At 39.4% G+C, this 23,226-nt stretch overlaps 1 protein-coding gene across 4 annotated transcripts in view; it reads right to left on the bottom strand.

Moving 5' to 3' along the window:
• SPATA13 (spermatogenesis associated 13) overlaps nucleotides 1-23,226 on the bottom strand; it is a 101,336-nt gene that overhangs the window by 46,794 nt on the left and 31,316 nt on the right. For 2 of the 4 annotated variants that reach the window (XM_044442064.1, XM_044442065.1), the window contains one exon: nucleotides 12,441-14,240. In XM_044442064.1, coding sequence (XP_044297999.1) covers nucleotides 12,441-14,240 — 1,800 coding nt within the window. Of the gene's footprint in view, nucleotides 1-12,440; nucleotides 14,241-15,280; nucleotides 15,356-16,217; nucleotides 16,344-23,226 lie in introns of those variants that run through there. The other 2 variants (XM_044442067.1, XM_044442068.1) reach the window with 2 other exon arrangements.

Raw genomic sequence — 23,226 nt, 5'->3', positions numbered from 1 at the left:
ATGTCTAAACCGCTGGCAACAAAAGTGAGTACACCCCTAAGTAAAACTGTCCAAATTGGGCCCAAAGTGTCAATATTTTGCATGGCCACGATTATTTTCCTCTTGGGCATGGAGTTCACCAGAGCTTCACAGGTTGCTACTGGAGTCCTCTTCCACTCCTCCATGATGACATCACGGAGCTGGTGGATGTTAGAGACCTTGCATTCCTCCACCTTCCATTTCAGGATGCCCCACAGATGCTCGATAGGGTTTAGGTCTGGAGACATGCTTGGCCAGTCCATCACCTTTACCCTCAGCTTCTTTAGCAAGGCAGTGGAAGGTATGTTTGGGGTCGTTATCCTGTTGGAATACTGCCCTGCAGCCCAGTCTCTGAAGGGAGGGGATCATGCTCTGCTTCAGTATGTCACAGTACATGTTGGCATTCATGGTTCCCTCAATGAACTGTAGCTCCCCAGTGCCGGCAGCACTCAAGCAGCCCCAGACCATGACACTCCCACCACCATGCTTGGCTCTAGGCAAGACACACTTGTCTTTGTACTCCTCACCTGGTTGTCACCACACACGCTTGACACCATCTGAACCAAATAAGTTTATCTCGGTCTCATCAGACCACAGGACACGGTTCCAGTAATCCATGTCCTTAGTCTGCTTGTCTTCAGCAAACTGTTTGCGGGCTTTCTTGTGCATCATCTTTAGAAGAGGCTTTCTTCTGGGACAATAGCCCTGCAGACCAATTTGATGCAGTGTGCGGCATATGGTCTGAGCACTGACAGGCTGACCCACCACCCCTTCAACCTCTGCAGCAATGCCGGCAGCACTCATACGTCTATTTCCCAAAGCCAACCTCTGGATATGATGCTGAACACATGCAGTCAACTTCTTTGGTCGACCATGGCATACTGTATTTCAATGCCATCCACGTTGACTGGCAGCATTAGTCCAAGGTCTTAGGCAGAGATCTCTCTTGTTCTTCTTAGATGCCTGTCTGGTATCTTTAAGTGGAGATATCAGTCTGAACCTATGGTATTATGCAAAATATTGAAGTTCTATTGGTGGCAATGTCACTGCCAGATGGTTCAGCCACCTAGTATTACATAACCATGTATAATCAACAAACCCAGCAGTTAAGTAATGATTGCACATAGACATGTTAACTTGCCCTTTGTCCTCCTGTGAAGAGGTGCAAAGTCTTGAAAAACTGAAAGGACAGTGCACTCAAGTGGACAAGACTTGCATCTTAAATTTAAGTTTGCCCATGTCTGGTTTGTAAGCTCACTGAATTCACCTTGCATGTCATTTTCCTTTTGTTTTCTAGCCATGAGAGAGAGGGCAGGGGAGAGAAAGAGGGGTAGACATATCAGTATCTGTACACAGTTTTGATGTTTGCCCTTGATATGTGCACAAAATTAATTGGAAAATGAATACTTCTGTCAGTGCTAACTTGCTGAATCTTTTCCATATATTTCCTCCTTCATATATAAAGCATCCACTTAGGCTTCATAAAAGGAAATTCTTGCTGAAAGATACTAATATCAGAGAAAAAATCAAGATGGAAAGCAGATGTTCTTTTTAAAATGATCTTCAATATGAATGCAATTATATATAACCTTAAAATAAATGCTTAGAATTACAACCAAAGATCAAATGAAACTGACACTCATCTATCTTCCCTGAGCCAACCTTAAAAATGTTTACATTTGAAATGAAAGGACAAAATTGTTAGCAGAACTGGCAGAGTAAAGCAGCCTAAATGCAGAAAGTGTGGGGCCTGACGTATTTTACTGAGCCATAAATACAGTTTCCTCACTACACAACCACATGTAAAAAATGGCAAAGCAAATCAGGCCAGGCTTCTAATGGAAGAGGAAAACATTATTGCTACATATAATAGTAAACATACTAGGATATTTTTTTGTCTGTGTGTGCGTGTATGTGACTGTGCAAGAAAACCAAACTAAAATGGAAACAATTTTCATTCCATTTGGCTCTCCGGCAACATCCCACGAGTGACTTCTACTGCTCCACTTACAGCTTAAACAGAAATAAAAAATTAAATCTTAGTTTACACTTTTGCCCAAGTGTGATTGCTATTCCAACAAAGTATGCCTGTTTGTCTTTCCCACCCTAATCCACTTACTGTAGAACTGCAACACACAGGGAAACTATTAAAAACAACAAAAGGTGTCCCCTCTGGAGTGTGCTGCCTGAACCAGCTGCGTGATATCACCTTATGATAATGACTGGTTCAGCAAAGTCCATAACACTTGCTTAGATTCTGTTTGCCTAACAAACTGAGGAGAATAAATCAATTGAGTATTTAATTCAATTGTTCCTACACTATACTGGCTATGATTAAATAATGTCCCCACCTACCTATTTTTTCAGATACAGTTCTCACCTACATGAATAGTTTAACATCAAATCATATATATTATATCTATACTATGCCCGAGACATATTTATTTTATATTAAGGAATGCAGCTTAAGGTCTCTTTCCATTATTAATTTTTGCTCAACCCTTACTAAAGAAAAAAATGTTAACCAATATCTTGCAGCCATTACCTTTACAAGTTTTTGTGGTCAAATCAACTGTGTTACAACTTCAGTGAGTTCTGTCTTCGTGATATTAAAGCTAGGTTCTTCTAGTCGATGATTTTGTGAATGCGGGCATCAGGTCGAGTAGATTTTTAAAAATTTCAAGATTATCCACCAGAAGACAACCAATGTCGTCTTTGCCAAGTGACTGCAGTCAGATGATCTTCAGAACATATTTGTGGCATCACAGCTTCTGAGGTGATCTCTTTTTAAAGTCATGAGCACATTCGCCCGTGTTTTTCCTGGAACAGCATGGCAACAGACTCTGCATTCTATTATGCAAGACAGGCTAGAACTTAATAGAAAACTAGCCACGCTAGGCTTCTCTGAACTAAAGAACAGGCCTTCTCATTTGTCAGTTCCCTACATGGCCTGTTTCTCTGGATTCCACTGCTGAAGCTAGCACTGCTTCTGCCACTTTCTCTTTCAGCATGTATTTATTCTGATTCTCTGCACATTTCATTGTTCTTTCTTGGTTGGTGACTGAACCAAGGAATGCAAAGTTTTTAACGTCCAAGCTGGTTAGAGCAGATTACAAGAAAAGAACAATGCTTTTCTTTGCTCTGGCTACTTCCCTAATCTCCTGAGACTGGAACACCATCATTAAATTAATGCCTTTAGTGTTTCATTTTAGTTTGATGAGAACAAAGAACTGATAGAATGATTTGTAACCCATGCTGCAGCAATGGCCTAGCCTCCCACTCAAAATGGCTTAAAGCAGTTGTTTATGCTCTATTCTTGAGATAATGTTTAAGACAGCAACTGAATAATTCAATGTTAGCCATGCAAAAATCTCTTTTGACACTACTAACATGGTCAAAGTTGTTTTTGCCCTTGAAAACATAAATCAGGGTTGAAATTTTAGGAACACTTGCTTGGAAATGTGATGCCCTCACATTTGTACTTCCATACAGTTTTTTTTAATTTATAGTCTGACATATTTATATTAGAGCAGAACTAAATGCTCACAGAATGTTACCAACTATATACTGCTCAAATCTTGAGAATCACAAGAACTGCCTAAAAGAGAGAGAACTATTTATCTTTTATAACAGTATGGTCATGACTTTAGAATTTCCTGAAAATTATATTGAGTTGGGGGATTTTTAATCTCCTTGTTCCAAAGGAAAAGCTCTGGAGAAAATATATCCAATGCATTTTATAATGCTTTAGAAACCAAAACATAAAATAGATGAAGCCACTATTTTTTAATTCCCAAAGAAAAATAGAAAGATTACAGGATGTGTAAGTCCTAATGTAAGTACATATATTCCACATTTAGGCCATTTATTTAAAAAGTACACTGTAAATTATTACTATTATATTGCATCTATATCCCTCCTTTCTTCTTTTGAGGAACTGAAGGTGACTTACAAGAGTCACTAAGTTTACCTCATTTTATCCTCACTACAACCCATTAAGTTTGCTTAAACTGTGACTGGCCCAAAGTCACCTAGTGAGCGCCAAGGCTGAGTGGGGACTAGAACCCAGATCTCCTGAGACTCAGGCCTACACTCCTTACTACTATACCACACTGGCTCTCAGTAAACAAGCAAACAGACACCTGTTCTGAAGATGTGATTTTGACTTTTATTGTTGCAGAAATATACTCCCAAATATGGGGTCGGAAAGAAGGGGGCATGGTGGCCATAAGTAACATGTTTGTTCTAGTTATATTAAATCAATAATGCCTTAAATATTGATGTTAGTAATGTGGGTTACAATCCTGCATCTTGTGTAAGCAGATCTGGATGCAGTGCAACCATTCATAAGGCGCTGATGTAGCTTCCCAGCTACACCTGGGATACCTCCTTGTTAATGGCTATCGTATGGAGCATCTCAGCTAAAGAAGATTTTAGTGGGTGGATTCCAGTAGTGGATTAGGATCACAATATCAAAAATGACAGGATATTTTAGTTCAAACCTTTTACTGTTAGTTACTAAGCCTTGGGAGTTTTTCAACTCATTAGAATTAGGGAGGATTAAGAAAAGGCTGGACCACCTCCAAACAACTGGCAGTCCGGAGAAAGAGGACATCGTTGTATAGGCAGAGGGGAGCCTAGAAAAAAGAAGGAATGCTATGCAGGCATGCGCCACACTCTACTCTACTTCCACAGGGTGCAGCATTGCAAACATAGTATACAATATATGACACACTGCAGGTAGAACATAAACAAAGGTGGGCCTAGGGAAAATATGTTTATCATCCACACTGTAAAAAGTGCAGATTATGCAACTCCACCTTATGACCTGTTAACTCTGAATTTGTCTCTCCTTTTTGCCTCACCCTGCAAAACTGAAAATGTGGAGCTTTACCTGAAATTCAGAGAAATGGTTATCATTTGTTTACTATGCCCAGTAATTTTATTTTTTGAAAAATGTGTTTGCTGGATGATTTTTATAAAAAAGTAAAAGTTGAAGTTGCATATTTGATCATATGGTAACTCCTGAGCCAATCCTAACTATAAAAAAGCCTTTAATTTTTCCCACTGAACCAACAAACTCAGACTCATTTTCCACCTCCATCAATAATATGAACAATAATGATACTAACTTAATTTACAGAGTTATTTTAAGACTTACACCTAGATAATGTATATGAAACACTTTAAAGTCTTGGTAGTACCGTACAAGGGTTTTAAAATTTAAGCATTTATTTTATACTACTGTTTATCCATACAAAGCATAGTAATTGTTCTAAACAACAAAATACGGAGGAAACCACCAATCATCAATCAAGATGTTAGACCATTTATAACTGACGCTGGACTCTTTGCACACTCTATTAGCCTGAGATAACTTCTTATTTGTATATTTAGCTTGTGAAACAGAGGTGAGAAAGCAACCCCTGGCAAAATCAATGATTTTGATCTTGAGAAAAGTAATAACAGAAGGGTTATTATCTGTGGTGTGTGGTGTCTCAGTTTCCAAAGAGAAACAGAGAACCAGTCAGACAAGCACTTCTAAGTATTATTAATTTAGCACAAAAGTGTTACAGAACAATCCTATGGAAGAGCAGCCCAGGGATTCTTCCTCCAAAAGCCATAGATGCTTCTAGGACCACAGAAGTGGGCATTAAAGATCAGATTCCTCTCAGCATCTCCATGACCTCAGATAACCTTATAAAGATTGAAAAGGGAGCTTTCTGGTAGTTGAAGAAGGGAAGTAAAAAAGAGGCCAGGACCTATAGAATTCCACATCCTCTCAATCTGCTTTTCTTCCTCTTCCAAGGAACTCAAGAAGGCTACATGGCTGTGTGTTTGCTTGTTTGTTTGAGGAGGAGGAATAAAAGGTGAAACCACCTTTGTTCTCCTCCAGATCTGCTAGCAAGAGTTTATCAGGGCATAATTTTTTTTAAAAGCAGGCAGCAATCCCATAGGATTGCATCCTTAATTGCGCCGTCACAGCCACATGTTTACTGGTAGGAAATTCAATCATGGGCATTTAATTTTGTACTTCATCTCATGAAAGTGGCTCTGTCCAGTCCTAACCATCAGCTCTTTCTTCTCCAAAGATTATGGACTTTCAGTTTCTGTTCCTCTGACTAAAGTTGCATCACATGTGCAAAGGGATATGCTGGATAGGATTGCTGTTCTCTGCTTATATAGTAGAGGCACTGAACTAAGAAAGGCAAAGGAATTATTTAAGGCAGAAAGAAAATATACAGGACTGAGACATTTTAAAATGTAAATTAGTTTAATTTTATTTTTAATATAAACTCTAAGTTTCTCTTAAATAATAACCAGGTTAACATTAAATAATCAAGATATAAATTTGGAAACTGTACCATTAATCTCTAAATTATAAATTCAATGGCTCTACCTGATAAACTGAGTTAAAAGATGCTTTTCAAGGGCAATGAAGAACCAATTTGTTAATTTTACAAGCATGAGTACTGACGTTCTACCAAAGGCAGATACTCCAGATTCACTTGATAAAAATAAACTGTACTAGTCTGCCCCATAATTCTCAAACCTTACTTTGACTTATCTATTATAGACATTTCAATTTTGTTTCATACTTAGTTTTCAGAAGAGCAAGGCTGGAGCAGGAGAGAGTGAAGCAAAAAGGAGTAACACTAGAAAGAAAGACGAAGCTGTCATAGAATAGTAGAGGTGGAAGGAGCCAGAAGGACATCGTGTCCAATCTGCTGCTGTTGCAGGTCACCAGTTTACACAATCCCATTCAGATGACTGTCCAGACAATTTTTTCAATGTCTCTAGTGACAGAGAGACCACAACTTCCCCAAGTAGTAGGTTCCATTGTTGTAGTGCTCTGACAGTGAGGAAATTCTTTCTGATGTCTACCCAGAGTCTGGTTTCTTTTAGCAAGTTCATTATTCCATGTCCAGTACTTGGTGCATCTGCCTATATTTCTATACCTAAGCTGCATACCTGAGTGTTTGCCTGGGAGTAAGCCCCACTGAGCCCTATGGAATTTTTCTGAGTATAGGAATTGTGCTGTTAACCTCAAGCTATTATGCATGTTAGTCATAACAAGGATTCTGTATGGCAATATATTAAAAACATTTCACTACAGGTAAAAAGGGGGAAACATGCAAAATACACTCTGACAGGGTTTGCACAACAAAAGAGTCCATCATGGCTAGCTAGCCATGGTGGGCTGTCAAGCACTGAACCTACATGCTTCTCACAGGATGGCTTACAGTTTGGCAATAGACCACTCTCACAACTCAAGATTTGTTACAGGAGTTGTTCAGTCCATGGATCAATGTGTCATTTGAATCCATTTCATCATTAGTAGCATTTATTGCCTAGCAAGTTACTCAAGAGCAGCGAAAACACTGCCACTCTTTTCAGTCTTGCTATCGCTACTGCCAGTGACAGTTCCTCCACTGTTGTCTAAGTGGTACTTTAACATGACAGTCACTTCTACAATTTTTTAAAATACATTTTTGGCCCCAGAAAATTATACAAAGGTGTTCATTATTATTATTTGCTATCTTTCACGCACAAGTTCTTTGTTGTTAAGTGCTGTCAAAGTCATTGCTGACTTACTGGCAACCCTATGAATGAAAGGTCCTATCCACAATAGCCCTGCTCAGCTCTTCTAAATTCTAGGCTGTCGCTTCCTTTTTGGAGTCAATGGGCTATCTAGATATGTAGTCTTCTCATTATTTCCCTGTCTGTTTCATCTGTAAAAAAACGGAGCTGTGAAATGTAGTATTCAGCAGAATGACAAGATGAGACTCCAAATAGGCTAATTTGACCACAGTTGTCAGGGTGGGGGAGGGGGAAACTGTCTAGCTATTAATTGAAAGGCAAGGTGGAAGGTGGAAAAGCCAGATGAAACAAAGAGGGAAGTTGACTAAGCAAGACTCAGATATCCGGCAGCCATAAGAATGCAAATGTGAAAGACAGTAAATAAGTTAATACAAATTACTAGGAACTGCAGAGTTTTCTGGGGCTGGAAAATATATAACCCCAGTCAAGCATTTTTAAGACTCCAGAAATACACACAGAAAACAGCAGCCAAAAAAAAAAAAAAAAAAAGGAAAGGAAAGGGAAAAAAGGGAATAGCTATTAGAGCAGAGATCAGGCAGCAAGACAGGTCCTGTGGTGAAGAATATTAGGACAGTGCTAGAAGTGGGAGAACAAGCCACAATGAGCCTGATCATCCGGTTGAGCACACTGTGGTTCTTTTCCACAAACAACCCATACTATGTAACTTCTTTGCAGGGAGACTTAGCATGTCATGCAACATAGCAACATGAAGAGATGCAAAGCCTACTTGTAAGAATGAAAGTATATATACTAATCTAACTAGTTAACATAGTGCAGTGGTTTTCAACCTTTCCACAGCTGGGGACCAACAAAAACAGGAAAACCACCTTGGGGACCACTGAGGCAGAAACAAAAAGGACCATACACATAATACAGTACTCTGTGTATTCATTTCCAAACACAATAACCAAAATAATGAAAATTTTCCAAAAAACCAGAAACTGAGCAACAAAAAATGCCAACAAAAGAACAAAGTACAGAAAACAGTGCAGCATAGTTCCCAGTCAGCTCCCACCAAGCCATCTCTCCTCTCCCTGGCCCCCCGGAGCACCCCCTGTGAACATGGAAGAGGTGGTGGTGCACAGCCAGCCCCTGTGCCAGGCCATGGCGAGTAGGATGCAGCCTCCCCATGGACCAATAGGAAATCTCCCCCGAACTGGTGCCAGTCCATGGACCGGTGGTTGAAAATCACTGGTCTAGTGGACCAATCTGCACCATTGTTCAAGAAATATACGAAAAAGTTTCAGTGGAAAACTTGATTTAAATCATCTTAATTTACATACACCACTGTAAAAACTTTTCAAAGCCCTGCTCAGCTCATTATATATAATAACTACAATTCTGTGCACAGCAAATTTGAATACTCGGTGATTTTGAGCAAGATTAAAATTGTAATCTGCTCAGAGAATCTTCAGGCTAGTATAATGGAGTGTAAATAAAATGCACTAAGTTTTATTCTGGATTGCAAATAAAGCCAAATAGCTACCATATAACATTGCTAAAAAATAACAATGAGATGTACTTTGCTCCAAAATAACTACAGCATAATAACTAGGCAACTCAACATTTTATCATTATCACCCATTATTATGATCAATATAGCATCATCAATAATATACATGACAAAATACGAAGCAACACAAGCAAAAAGACAGATCACTGGCTCAAGGACTTTAAAATATAAATGTGGTTGGTGGGAAGGCAGAGAAGAATAAAAAAAAATCTTTGTCTTAGACAAGCTTTACTCTTTGAGTCATAATTCTGAGAACTGAATAGCTAATATAGCAGACCCAAAGGGCCTTGGAGATTTTCTTTTTAAATCTAAGCAGATGTTCTAGATGTGGTACATCAAAGTGCTCTAGAAACACATGTATTTCACAGCATTGCCGTAGGGTCTCAAAGAAATGAAAAGGGAAAAAAAGAACAGAATTCCTAGTAAGTAAAATAACGCCATTGTGTGTATCTTAGCATGCTTTCTGGATCACTGGTATGTTAGATAAATTCCAAACCAAGAAGACATGAAGCAGTCGAACTTGTATAACAGTTCGAGCCTTATCATCTCTCACCACAAGATGGCAGATTGAGAGCATAAATGGAGTATTCCAAACTAGTTTCTGATACAATAGAATAAAACTATTTTAAAGCCTGAATGCACCTATTTATCAAGTATGACAACTGCCAGCACCTTATGTATTCCTTATTTTCATATCCCTACATGTATTATCATTTGCAACATTTTTTTCAGAACTGGGAACACAAAACTTCTTTGATTTCATCAAAATGTCTCAGATTCTCATGCAGGAAGACAATTAAATCTGTATTTATAGCTTCTCCACCAAATCACTGATAGCACAAAAGACCACGGTCCAGAAAATATGACACACAAAGGGCTCTGTATCATAGCAAAATACAGATTCTGAAAACATGAAGCTACTTTATAATGAATCATACAAGTCCCCTAGTGCACTACTGTCTACTTGACAGCAGAACCTTGGGTAAAGGTCTTTCCCAGCCCTACTACTTCATATCTTTCTAGCTTCAGATGCCAAGGACTAAATATGAGGCCTTCTGAATATGAAGCATGGGCTCTCCCACTATGCTATGCTGAAGGAACCAGAAGAATTATAAACATATTTATACACATCTGATTACTCTGCACTAGGACAGAATCTGTGTGGGATTCATAGCTGAATATAAAAACAGTTGCAATTTGAAGCATTATGATTTAATGTCCAAAATTATTTTGCAGCCCTTAGATTTATTTATACTTTGAAACTGGATCAGTTTGAAAAGTAGACTACATTTTTCCCCCTTCTTCCTGTCACTATATGATTCAACCATGGTACTAGAGGATCTTCCCCCATATGCAGTATAAACTGCTTAAGCTATTCAAAGTAGTATCATAATAAAGATGCCTGTCAAATTGCAGCTAATTATTACAGTGGCTTCAGTGAGACCCAAGGCATGGCAAAATATTAAACTCTGTGGAAGTACCCAAACCTGGCTGAAAAACTGTGATTTGTGTCATTCATGAAGCGAGTCAAACCACCATACAAATCTTAAAGTAACTTGCAAAGAGAAGAGTAATCAGAGGAACTGTAGTTTCCTTGGGTTTGTAATGAATGCTTTCAGAATACAAGACAGTTATCAGTTTTGTGAATCCACAACATTTCAACAATGCCTTACACAACTACATAATAATAATAATAATAATAATAATAATAATAATAATAATAATACACTTAGACATTTTAGTTTAAACTGGACTTTGAAGAAATAATCAATGATGTAAGAGGCAGGTTTACCAGAAAACTTCAACAGAGTTACAGCTGAATTATAAACACACTAACAGGAAAGAAATGCAACAGCCCCTCAACTTAACTAGGAGTTGCTTTTTAACCTTCCTATGATATTGCAATGATATAAGTATCAGTATGTGTTGCAGGTTAAGAAACAAGAAGCAAAATAAAATCTACTCTTATCTACTCTTCTACAAACTCCCTGTGATTTTTGTTAAGGATATAGTATTGCCATGTCTCAATACTTCTCAAGCATGGCTGTATTCACATTGTACAAAAGGTCTAAATACTGCTCCTGGAATAAACTGTGGAAATTAAAATACATGTTAACATATCACTTAATATATTTCTACTCCCAGGATTCAGTTTTTCAAAGTACTTTCAAACTTCCAGGAAGGGTATATAGTTTCAGAGGGAAAAGAGGAAGTGGGGGGAGTATATAGATGGTGACTGGTGGACAACATAAATGGAAAAAAGGTGTCGTTGGCACTTAAATCTAGTTTGAAATCCAAACCACTTGAACTACTGGCTTTTAATGTTCACTAGACAAACTTTCACACCATTCTCTCCAACCCTGAGGGCTCAAAGCCTGTATTTTAAAAAGAAGGATTCTTGAAATGCCTTGTCTAATACCAGATATGACATTCTAAACACTGAAACTGTGATGAAACCCTAAAACTGAAGTGACTAGAGCATTTCTTAATCATTGCAGTATTTTTTAAATTATGTTAACTATTCTAAAACATCCAGGTGGTATTTAGAATGGGGTGTTGAGAGAGGTGATAAGGAAAGCTTCTGAAATCATTAAAATGAAAAAAAAAACCCCACTCCAGTCAGTACATGAGAACATCATAATTACTGGAACCATATTACATCTATGCAAAACTAAATAAATTACCAACACACACTGCTGATCAAATACCATAAAACTGCAGCACTGTATTAAGATTTATGTGTGTGGCATCTGTCATTATGCAGCCTTGTGTATGACCATAGAATGTTTGAGACTGAGTGCAAGGTCACTTACCAGTTCACCATCATACCTGCCATGTGGCTTGCACTAAGTAGCCCTTACCAGGGCACTAGGCAAGAGCTCCGCTAGTTGGATCCTGCTCAGTCTTGAACCTGTCGCAAAGTACTATGCATGCAAACAGCCCTTGAAAATGTATACAAAGAATCTACAGTGTTTTCTTTAGTAATGTGCACAGGAAGGCAAAATAACTTGATATTACCTTCTAAAAAGAACTGTATAAGGCAGCAATTCTATGCACACTCACTGAGAGTAAGCCACTGTACTTAGTGAGACTTTCTCCTGAGTAAATGATAGGAGTGTAAGAGAGTCTCTCTCTCTCTCTCTCTCTCTCTCTCTCTCTCTCTCTCTCTCTCTCACACACACACACACACACACACACACACACACACACACAGAACCACCTGACATTATACCTACAAAGAAACCAATGCTTAATTTACCTGGGAAGTAGGGCATTACTGCTTTCATGAAAGACATGACTTTCTTACCTCTTCCTTCTTTTCATCAGCACTGGGAGCTAAATTGAGACTCAGCTGAGAGTGACTGCTGATGCCACTGTCTTCATTCATATCATCATAGTATACCGCATGCACAGAGTCCTGGAAGCAAACAGGGCTCTTCTCCAGCTTGGCAGAAGGCCCCTCCCCTCTTTCCTCGCTTTCCATTGAGCTGAGTGACAAGGTGCTGTGGCGGTCAGGACAATGGAAATTCGTATTGCACTTAATGGTTTCAGTAGTAGGGCTCTGAGGCTTAGGTGCAACAGGTCTAGTAGGAAGGATGGGCTGCTCAGAGCTGCCTGTAACCTGGCTGGAACATTTAGGCTTATCAGAGTCTTCATAAAACACTTCATCAGGAATTGGTCCAATGTCTTTAAGTGCAGGTGGTGAATGAAGGGAATCTGAGATGTCGCAAGATGATATCCTATGGTCACCAGTGTCAAGAATTAATAGATTCATGCCAGCATTATCATCCTCAGAACTCTGGACGCTTGATCTGGAAACAGTTGAGTCTGGGCTACACTTGGGAGGGAGACACCTCCGCCGGTCACTTTCAGTGTTGCTAGAAGCCCTACGTGAATAATCATCATGCAGTCTACTATTTGGTCTTGTCCTTTGGCTCTGTTCACTAGAAGAGGGAATTTCACTTTTAGAACTGTCTTTCTTCAATGCAATATCAGTGACGTTACTGACAAGTTTCAAAACTCTGTCGAAATCCTTTGCTCTTATTGGGCTCTTCCAGCGTTTTGATCTTCGCTCTGAGTTCCTGTTGGCTTTGTCTGAGTCAGCTGAAGAAGTGCTTGTCCTTTGCGCAACTTGCTTTTCACTAACAGCTTTGAGATCAGAAAGGTTTGAGATTGACTTCCTTTTGAATGAACTCTTTTTGAGAAAGTTGAGGTTATCTGTGCTTTTGCTCCTTCTGTAGATGACTTTACTGCTTTCAGAATCTTTCACTACAATTTCACAAATTTGAGGTTCCTGGACAGGGGAAATTGTCCTGGTACTGTCCTGATAACTCTGACTTTTATCAGTGTCTAATAAGTTTATACGACCAGTCCCATAAGCACGCCGGATACTGCGTGACCGATGAGTATTCCTCAGGAAGAAATCATCACTTTCCTCTCCCTCAGAATTATCAGAAACAAAAGTGTCATCTGTTGTGCTATGCAAGTCGTGTAAGGGCCCTGAATAAGAATACCTGTTTGTCTGAACTCGTACCAGTGTACTGTTTGGGACATGTTTTCTGTTATTGTTCTCTGGCATACTATTGTTTAAGCTATCCAAGTCTTCCTTGGCTGGAATTCCTTGGAGAACTGAGGATTTCAATTTCTTGAAAGACCCCATTTTTCTAAAGGAAGACAAAGCATTCCATGTTGAGGAGTTCCCCATAACAATCAAAGACCGAGGCCTTTCAACATTGAAGCTGGATCTTTTTCGAGGCGTGGAGAAAAAGCGCATTATTTTGGAAGGGCTGGCTTTATCATCCTGGACTTCATTTTCACAGCTGCTGCTTGTGTCACATTCTCCACTGTGACATAATGAGGTAGTATTTTTCTTCAGTTCCTTATTATCCATTGCTATATAGGTAATAGAGGTGCCATTTCCATAGCCATTCTGATATGTTGTCATGTTACTGGCATAAGCATGAGAATGGAGAGAGCTGTAGCTCACATCCAAAACCTTGTCTTCTCCATCCTCTCCAAACCAAAGCCTTTCCTCAGTTGCACATCTTTTGGGGTTATTGTTTTCACATATGTTGTGTGAATTTATTTCTCCAGTAGTCTGCACTGCCTGCAACCAAGAAAACAAAGCTGGTATTTAGCATGTTTCTCTACAGAAAAGAGAGGTTCTTTGTATAAAATACAAGAAATTCTTAAACAAGGCTTTCTTTTGGAACAGGGGAAGACTTTGAGAATGACACCAAGATTAGGCTAGCTATTAATTAAAAATATTGTATGTGTTTGCTGTGCTGGCTCAGATACTGATACTAGGCAGAATCCAGCAAATATATATATATTTATTTTACCAAGATCTACCTGTTCACTTTGCCATATATTCTCACTGAATTTTGAAACCAGCCTTTTAGAGGACAATTTGGAAGATTTGACTTTTGTGCCCAAATCCTCTTGCTGCATTTTTCCAAAGGATCTTTGCATCTCCTGTAACAATGTTCAGTGTTGTTGTCTCTGACAGCACACATCACATGTGGGGGGGCTTAGGAAGAGGAAAAAGGCTGGATCCAATGTTGATTACGTTTACCCCTTGTTAAATGAAGGCATACAGATATGATCCAGAAAATGGTCACTAAGTACACAGTACAGAGAGGCTGCAATCAAACTTTTTTGAGCATTGACCACCCTTTGCTGGATCTGCTGCTTCTCATTGGAAGGCATCCCTTTGATCATGTGAACTTTTTGAGCTAATTTATAAACAGGAAGTAAAGCCCCCTTAGCAACCAATGAAGTTGCGAAGAAGCAACTCAAAGAAGCAGGAATACAGAAAGCTGCCCTGTTCACAGCTTTTAATCCTTTGTAAGCCATTCTGGAAACTTGCTGAGGGGCATAATCTGAATTCCTAAAATCAAAATAACAAATATTTTAAGCCAACACACTCAGAATCAAGATTTAATAAATATTAAAGAGAAAGACAGAGAAAAAAAAAGAACCCACCCAGCTGAAATGAAACATCTTAGAAATTCACATAAACAAACACAAAATGGATCATTAGAAATTAAAACACACATTAAACTTTCAAAATTTGTTTTAAAAGTTCAACTTAAAATATATTGCTTAAGGCTAGAATATAAAATCCTGGAAACTCCTAATACCTACCTTTCACAATTAACTTTACCCTTGATTAATTCAATTTTCTTCCCTTATATATACTTTTCATTTTCTTTAATGTAAAAATTTACCTGAGGATAACACGATTTTTAGTGTGGGTTTCCATGAGATATTTAACATGTTTTCTGAAACTTCCTGCTACCCTATTCAAATTATCACAGCTTAACCACCCCACTGTAACAGGAGTGATTACTTCACACTTAAATCTAAATGTTTACAGGAAGCTGGTTTAAAAGGGTCTCGCATAGTACTTCAGATAATTGTGAAGGCCTTCAGTTTCACGTATTCACTCACCAGCATGTTTCTCTACTGTTTATATTTTAAAGCACAAAAAAGTGTGTAAGAAAGGTTTCACAATAAAATTGTTTTACAAACCATATTCCTGAATACACTGAATTAGGAATAAAGACCACTGAACACAGTGTAGACTGCTGACTAGACGTGTATAAAAATGTATGTCATACAGACTAAAAAGGTTGAAATATAAAGCGCGGGCGGGGGGGGGCGAGGTGTGGAAAGGGAGGGCTAAAGTTACCATTTAAAGTACTATAATTTTAGGCACTCGCTGTTTAATATGCGTACTTTTAAAAGATCCACCCTTTTCAGCAGCGCAAAATTCACCCCTTGCCAGATGCGGCTGTAATTTAAAAAATGCATTCAAAGAATCGTTTCCTCACTGGCCGGCAAAGGATGACGTCTCCCTCCTCCTTCCCCCTTGTAAAGTTTCAGCTCGCTCCAACTTTCGATGACTGTGTCAGAGGCACCTGCTAGGCGCCAAGGCTCCCCTTTCCAGTCCCAGAAAAGCGAAAGGAAAAGAAGAAAACGAATGGAAAACATATCTCCGCGTCCAAGAAAGCAGGGGCAGTCATGTCCTCGCCCCCTCTGGCTACCCACCCACATCCCCCATCCTGGCAGCAGCAGTTACCTGGGAGAGGGCTGAGTTGCTGAATGCACCGGCCAGCCCCTCTGGGTCAGGCTAGGAAAGAGCAGCGGCGGCAACGACCTAAGCCCCTCACACCGATTGAAGAGAAGCAGGAGGAGGAACCGCAGCAGAAAAGCACACTCCTGCTCCGCCCGCTGTGGCTGCCGCTGCCCCCCCCCCCCCGGGACAGGAGGCTAATCTGCTTCCACGCATCACTATGGCAGCCACCGGAACAGAAGGGAGGGGACACCCCATGGGCACAACACACGGACGAAGAAGGAGGGCGGCTGCAGGACAGGAGCAAGCGGGGGGAAGTTGGCTGAGTTCAAAGGCGCTTTCAAGGGCTCAGCAAAGAGAGGGGAAGGCAGGCTCCAAAGGCGGCGAGGGCAGGGGCTTCCCTGGCGAACGACGCGCCCCAGAGGCAACCAGGTCAGGGGCTTCACCAGGGACGCTCCTCATTGGTGACGAGGACAAAGGTGTCACAGATGAAGGACTGCCTCAGGGCAACGAGGACGGGGCCTTCACTAGCGAAAAGGGGGCCTCGGAAGACATGAGGGAGGCTATGCTAAAGAGCGCGAGGAAAACCTCTCGGAGGCTACGATGACAGGGAGTCACCGCAGAAAGAAACGCCTCAAAGGCCATCGGGACCGGGACTTCACCAGTACTGCCCGCTGGGGGCTGCCCGCTGGCCTAGAAGAGAGGCGGCGCGAAGAGGCCCCCGAGCTATTCTTTCCCATCGCTTCCCTTCCCCTCTCCCCTGTGCGAGAGAAATCCTCCTGGTTCCCTCCATGGGGGAGGAAAGCGTCTCAGCTGCCCCCCTCCCGGCTCTGGCCTCTTCACCCCGGGGCAGAGTCCATGCCCCTTTATCTAGCAAACACAACAAAAGTTGACCCAGAACACGCGGGGAGGGGGCGCCGGGACAAAATAATCATGCATCTCACTTAAGAGAACGAGTTACATTTGAGCAAACACTTATTAAGGCGTCGATTTCACCCACTTTTCCCGCCTTCCTTCCGACTCCACCAGAGACAGAGAGGCGCTTCTTTGCCTTGTTCGAATTCATTATCATTTGAACAACAAAAGTGACAATGTGGCTTAGGGCCTAGGGCGGCCTCATTTGCCTGGTATGGTGGAGGAATGGACTCTAAAAGTGCATTTGATGATATTAATTTTTTTAAAAAATCATTTAAAACTCGTTTCGATGATTGGCTTCTTGATTAGAGCTAAAAATATTTTTCAAAGAAAAAATGAGATTGTTAGACCCCGTATCTAGAAGGAAACCTAATCGAATTCAGTGGGATTTACTTCTAAGTAAACATGCGTGCATGTCAAAGTATTTGGGCCCTGTAAAACCCCGTCCTTATTAGGCCAACTGCTGTTTACTTAATGCAAACTTGCTTAAGAAATGGCAAAATCTGAGCAGGAAGAAACGAGGTTTTCTGTTTTATAGTTTATGCTGTGAACTTACTTTTTTGCACATGTGCAAACTTAATTTTTAATTTGCAGGTTTGCTAAAGCCTAGAAAATTAAATGGCTTACATATCTCACTTCTTATAAAGAACACTCCATAAACTGGTTCCCAGTTCTAATATATTAGCATAGAGGTTCTCAACTGGGCCATTGAAGTGCCCCTTCAAAAGGCTGGGAAACAGTCAATATAGTTATGTGACCTGTATATGATTTATTTTATTATTAGAGATTGAGAATAAAGTGATTACTAAGATCTGACCATAGAATGCAAACAGATGAGGAAAAATGTGCCTTTACTCAGGTTTGCTAAACAATAAAAGTGCACCTTGCAAAAGAAACAACCCATATAGTTTAAAACTGACATGCAAGTTCTCACATTTTTAAGATGATAAAGTCAGAGTATGTACACAGTTGAGTGAAATGTCTTTCTATTCTGGCCATTGAAAAGTATGAGTTCTGTATTAAATGGTTTATATATGTTCACATAGTATCTGTAAATTGTGGAAAGGTTGGAAATCTGCAAAGATCATGTATTTGGCTTTTAAATCAATTACTGAAACCAGAATTAGAAACTGGTTTCAATCTCTGGCTAGGAAGCTAACTATGTATGGTTAATGGTAACCATGGTTATGCAGATACAAATATAACACTTCATAATAAAAACTACCTGGTGGGGAAAAGAAGAGTGAGGGAAAACAAAGGTAGAGAAGGAGGGTGTGTCCGTAGCTTGTGACCAAACTGTAGACACAGGCTGCAGAACTGTATGTTTGTACCTTCCAACCTCTCCTGAAATATGAATTTATACTAGTTGCTGTAATCCCAGTTAAGCATTATGTTTGATTCTTAGTTGCAAGAACCCTAACCAATATCATGGTTAACACTGCTAACATGAGTATCATTTGCTGTTAAGGTTAGTGGTGTCATAACCAAAAGTAGGAGAATGTGATCCCACAGCCAGCTGCCAATTGCTTAAGTAAGGAAAGTAATGCCAGAAGGAGATTAACAGGAGACCTAATCAATGGAAGTATGAGAATTTTTTATGGGTAGTTCTAAAACCCTGTAGTGCATTCTCTTTGCAAGCTGTTAACTTGTCCCCAGCTGAAGTTTAAAATATATAATTCAACCAATGCCTCTGAACATAAAAAGTTGTGAGAATGAATTCCAGATTGGAGAAGGGCAAAAGAACTCTTAGACTGTTTGATGGTTTGGGGTATTTGGCAACAAAATGAAAAGCACATTTTAGAATTTTAAACTTCTGCTTTAAAGAAGGTTTACTATGCATGTGACAAGGAATGAAGAGGATTACAAACTGAAGCAGTGTGTGAAATACACATTTTGCAGGAGGCTACTTATATCGAAGGTGGGTTTTATTCCATCTTATCTAAACAAGAAGCAAATTAAGAAAAAAAACAGCCATGTGTTTCCTATTGGTAGTTTATATGTATTGCCAACACCATTTATCTTTTAAAGCACTTCTAATTTGCAGAGTGCTTTCAAACTTTATTGTATTTGATTTTGCCTCTACAATAAATCATTATTATTCTCATTTTACAGATGGAAACCAGACAGAGAGAGGCATTAACTCCCCCAAAGTCTATGTAAAAAGTGTCGGTGGTAAAGGATATATATATATATATATATAGAATTAGCACAATATTTTCAGATTTGTTTATTCTGCTGCTTTTAGTGTTAAGGTGCATTTTCAGTATTAATATATTAACACAGAAACAGAGCAAGTCAGAAAAGGCCTCCCGGGCCATCAATTCTGACCGCCGGCTCTAGCTGCCCCGCTCATGACATTAATTAGCATTCTTAATACTTTTGTATCTGCCTTTCCACATTTTATTTTCCTCCAGACAATTTCACTAAATTTAAATAAAATTCAGAACCAGGCTTCTTTCTTTGGAAATCTGAGGGTGAGGTGGTAAGTGGTACCCCATCTTAGATTATCATACTTGCAATAATCACTCTGCTCATAAGATTATGTACTACTTGATAACTGATGTAGAATGTGATAGGTTCCTCAAACTCCACAGATCTAGAGTAGAAAGTCCTCACTCAGAGGAAAAATTTGCAAAATAACTCATGACTTGCTATTTACATTCAGTTTTAGATCAATGCTGAGAAGCCAGACTGATTGTGCAACATTCTTAAAACAAGAAACATGTTACAGACCTTGAATTTGTGTCTCTGAGGAACATGGAATTTAAAAAATATATATTTTGGAGTTGGATCTTTTGCAAAGCAGATTCAGGCCTTTTTAACTAGGGGATTTACTTGCAAGAAAGGCATCATACTGTGGAGATCGAGTGTTTTTCCCATACAGTGAAAAAAGATGAATTAGAGAGGCTAGTGTTAGGAGCAGAATGGAGGTGGTTGAATAAGGGAGAATATGCAAAGAGCAAGATGATTACATATAACAAACTTAGCAAAATCATAACACTAATTTATTGTTACATGCTTTAAAGTCAGGTTCACGTGTTCTCCCCTTTCCTTTTCTCTTATGTGTTGAAAGCAGTTTGGAAAATTTACTTCTGTTTTCAGTTAAATATAGTTGAGTGTTCAAACCCTAAATTCTGTTATTGTCTTAACTATAGTTTATTGAAAATTTCCAGCTTTGTACATCATGGTTTAAAGTTGGCCTGTTTTAGTAAACCATTGTTAAGATTAACCATAGGTTTGAGTTCTGACATAATGCAGCATGGTGGTTAGTTAAAAATGGAAGCAAAAGGTGCTGATCCTGCAGCTGTGCTGGAGGGAAGAGGCATGAAAACCTGTTAAAACATGGTTTACCTAGGTTCATTTATATAATGCACAGATTATGGTTACATCCAAATGTTACCATTTTAGAAAAAGTCTGCAATACCTTTTTGACATTTGAATATGCATTTGTGCATAGACCATAGGAAGGACTAGACTGGATTAGATGAACAAAGGCCCATTTATGTCCTTATCATTCACACAGTGGTCAATCAAGTTGTAGGAAATCCATAAGCAGGACACAAGTGCAACAGTACTCTCTAGTTTCTATTCCCCAACAACTGTGGTATATAGGCATACTATCTCGGATACTGGAGTTAGGACATAGCCATTATAACTAGTAGCCACTGATAACTTTACACTTCATAAATATATACATTCGCCCTTTAAAGCCATCCAAATTGGTGGCCTTCATTGTACCTTGAGGTAGCAAATTTCATCAAGGAACCATGTGCTTTGTGAACAAGTATTTGCCTTTATCTGTCCTGGATCTTCCACCAATTAAGTTAACAGGACAGCGTCAGGTTTTAGTATTATGAGAGAAGAGAAAAATGTCTCCTATCCACTCTTCTGAGACCATACATAATATAGCTGATTTTGCACATATCAAATGCTAAATCTGCAATTGTTTATAGTTCTATTTATATGTAGTAAACTGAAAAGACTTATCCAATTTCATTAGGTGGATTCCTTGCCACCTGTTCAATTCTAGTAAATGTGAGACATAGGTTAGTAATAGGCCCTGCTATTGCTCTGGCTTGCCTATCAGTTTGAAAGAAACATGCAAAAATATCTTAATGACTCTTTGCTAAAGATTGCTAAAGGTTTCCTCAATTACCAACATCTATGAAGTCAAGTGTAAAAGAATTTGTCTCCAACACTAAGACTGAAATGTAAGCCAAACAACCGAATACAGATCTCAGTTTTATTAGCCACACTTGTTCAAATTTGCTAAAAGCTTATTGCACTTCACTCTGCTTGGCACAGAGTTGCAATTTAGGTTTGGGAACAAAAGCTTCGTGGAATGATGCAATCTGAGAAACAGGACCTCTGCGTACCAGGTTACCATTATACTCTGTCAGAGCGGCTCTTACCCTCCCACCTACACCACTACAGCTGCATGCAACTTAATGATGGATTCAGCCTTTCAGTCTGGAAGAAAGCTATTTATATCCTCATTGAGCCAGTCTCTTACACTATTATTGTGTTCCCATCCTCAAGAGGCATTATTCAGGCAGCATGACATGAAGAGATGCTTCATAATCCAGAAGAACACTTTCTAATAAATAGGTCATTGTGTCCAAACATAAAGAAAACTTCCTGTTTCTAATTAAGAAAACTGAAACTTTATATTTTCCTTTCTTCTTATGACTTAATATTTTTAAAATGAAGGTAAACCAGGCTATAAAATAGAAGAGGAAGTTTAATGGAAGTAATCTAGTTCCTTCAAATTGAAATGTTGCCATTTTTATTTATTTATTTTTGGTAACAAGGTTTTTAGAGCAATCGTAGCTAGTAACTGTTCCCTTAAATGAAAAGTATATTCTGATTATGGGGGATCATATTCTAAATAAAAAGAGGATAGATATAAAGCACAACATGCATCTGTCACATCTGAGTTAGATAGACTCTGGGTTGGGGGCATTGCATCTCCACTCAATCTGCCATGCCCAGGGGCTGAACCACAAATGCAATAGGAAGTTGGCCTTGCCACAGCAGTTATAAGCTAGTTCCAAAATGGGACAAGTAAACAAGGCTGCCTTTTGTGCACTCTGTTGACCTGTCTGATTCCAGAAACTAGTGTTGTGGGTTTTGTAGGGCACAGTTCTTTGCGCTTGCCTGTAACCCTCTGAACTTGGAGGGTTACAGGCATCTTTTGCAAGATAGGAAGAACACAGGTGAAGGTTTCCTCCATGTGTCTCCCACTCTGCAAAACAGCCAGGCAGCCAGTTTCAGATGGTGGTTTGGAGCAGAAGATGCATAGTTAAGCACTACCAGGATATCTCAACCAGGCAGTGCTAGTCTCTTTTTCCTACTCCCTACACAGAATGGTCACTAACCCCCTTCTTTGAGGTTGGTTTTGTTACCTTGGAGAAGCTCCCACTTCTCTGCTGCACTGGATGTGAGGGGGAAAGTGAACCTCAAGCATGGGGTCCGCATCTGCTGTTGGAGTTTTTGTCTGATGCTGAAGCTGGGACACAAAAAATCCTATGGCTCTCTAGACATTGTCTAGAGAGCCACAGAATTGTTCTACTTGGAAATCTAAGTTTATGAAACACTACTTTTCCTTTGAACAAAGGGTAGGTCCCACTAGCACACAGGTAGCATTAGATATTGCCACTGCACTGGTGCAGAAATATGTGGTATTTATTTTGGTTTAAAAATCTGCCATATCACACAAACGTTAAACAACTTCTTCCTTATTTAGAATTTTTGCAACATACAGTGTTCTGTGCAACTAGCCACTGGACAATGCATACGAAGGATCATTTGTAGAACTCCCACACTTTGAGGAAGGCTAAGACCTTCTACCCAACAAAACAAACACTTTGTGTCAGCTATGTGAGTTAAGCATCAGTACATGCTTAACTCATGAATTACCATATAAATTGTTAACAAAAACTGATTATTTAAAGATTCCTAATGTTTACCTTCTTGTAATACTGCAGAGGCAACCAGTCATTTCACAACAGGAGAACTGATGCATGATGAAACAAAAATACCCCAATGAATTTGGTAAGAGCCTGGTTCCTGAGCTGCTCTGTGGTTATGTTGAAAGTCT

Source organism: Varanus komodoensis, unplaced genomic scaffold, assembly GCF_004798865.1.
Source record: "Varanus komodoensis strain SLA01 unplaced genomic scaffold, ASM479886v1 scaffold4, whole genome shotgun sequence".
Classification (NCBI taxonomy): Eukaryota; Metazoa; Chordata; class Lepidosauria; order Squamata; family Varanidae; genus Varanus; species Varanus komodoensis.
The sequence above is the reverse complement of the archived record's forward strand: the minus strand, read 5'-3'. Positions and strand labels throughout refer to the sequence as shown.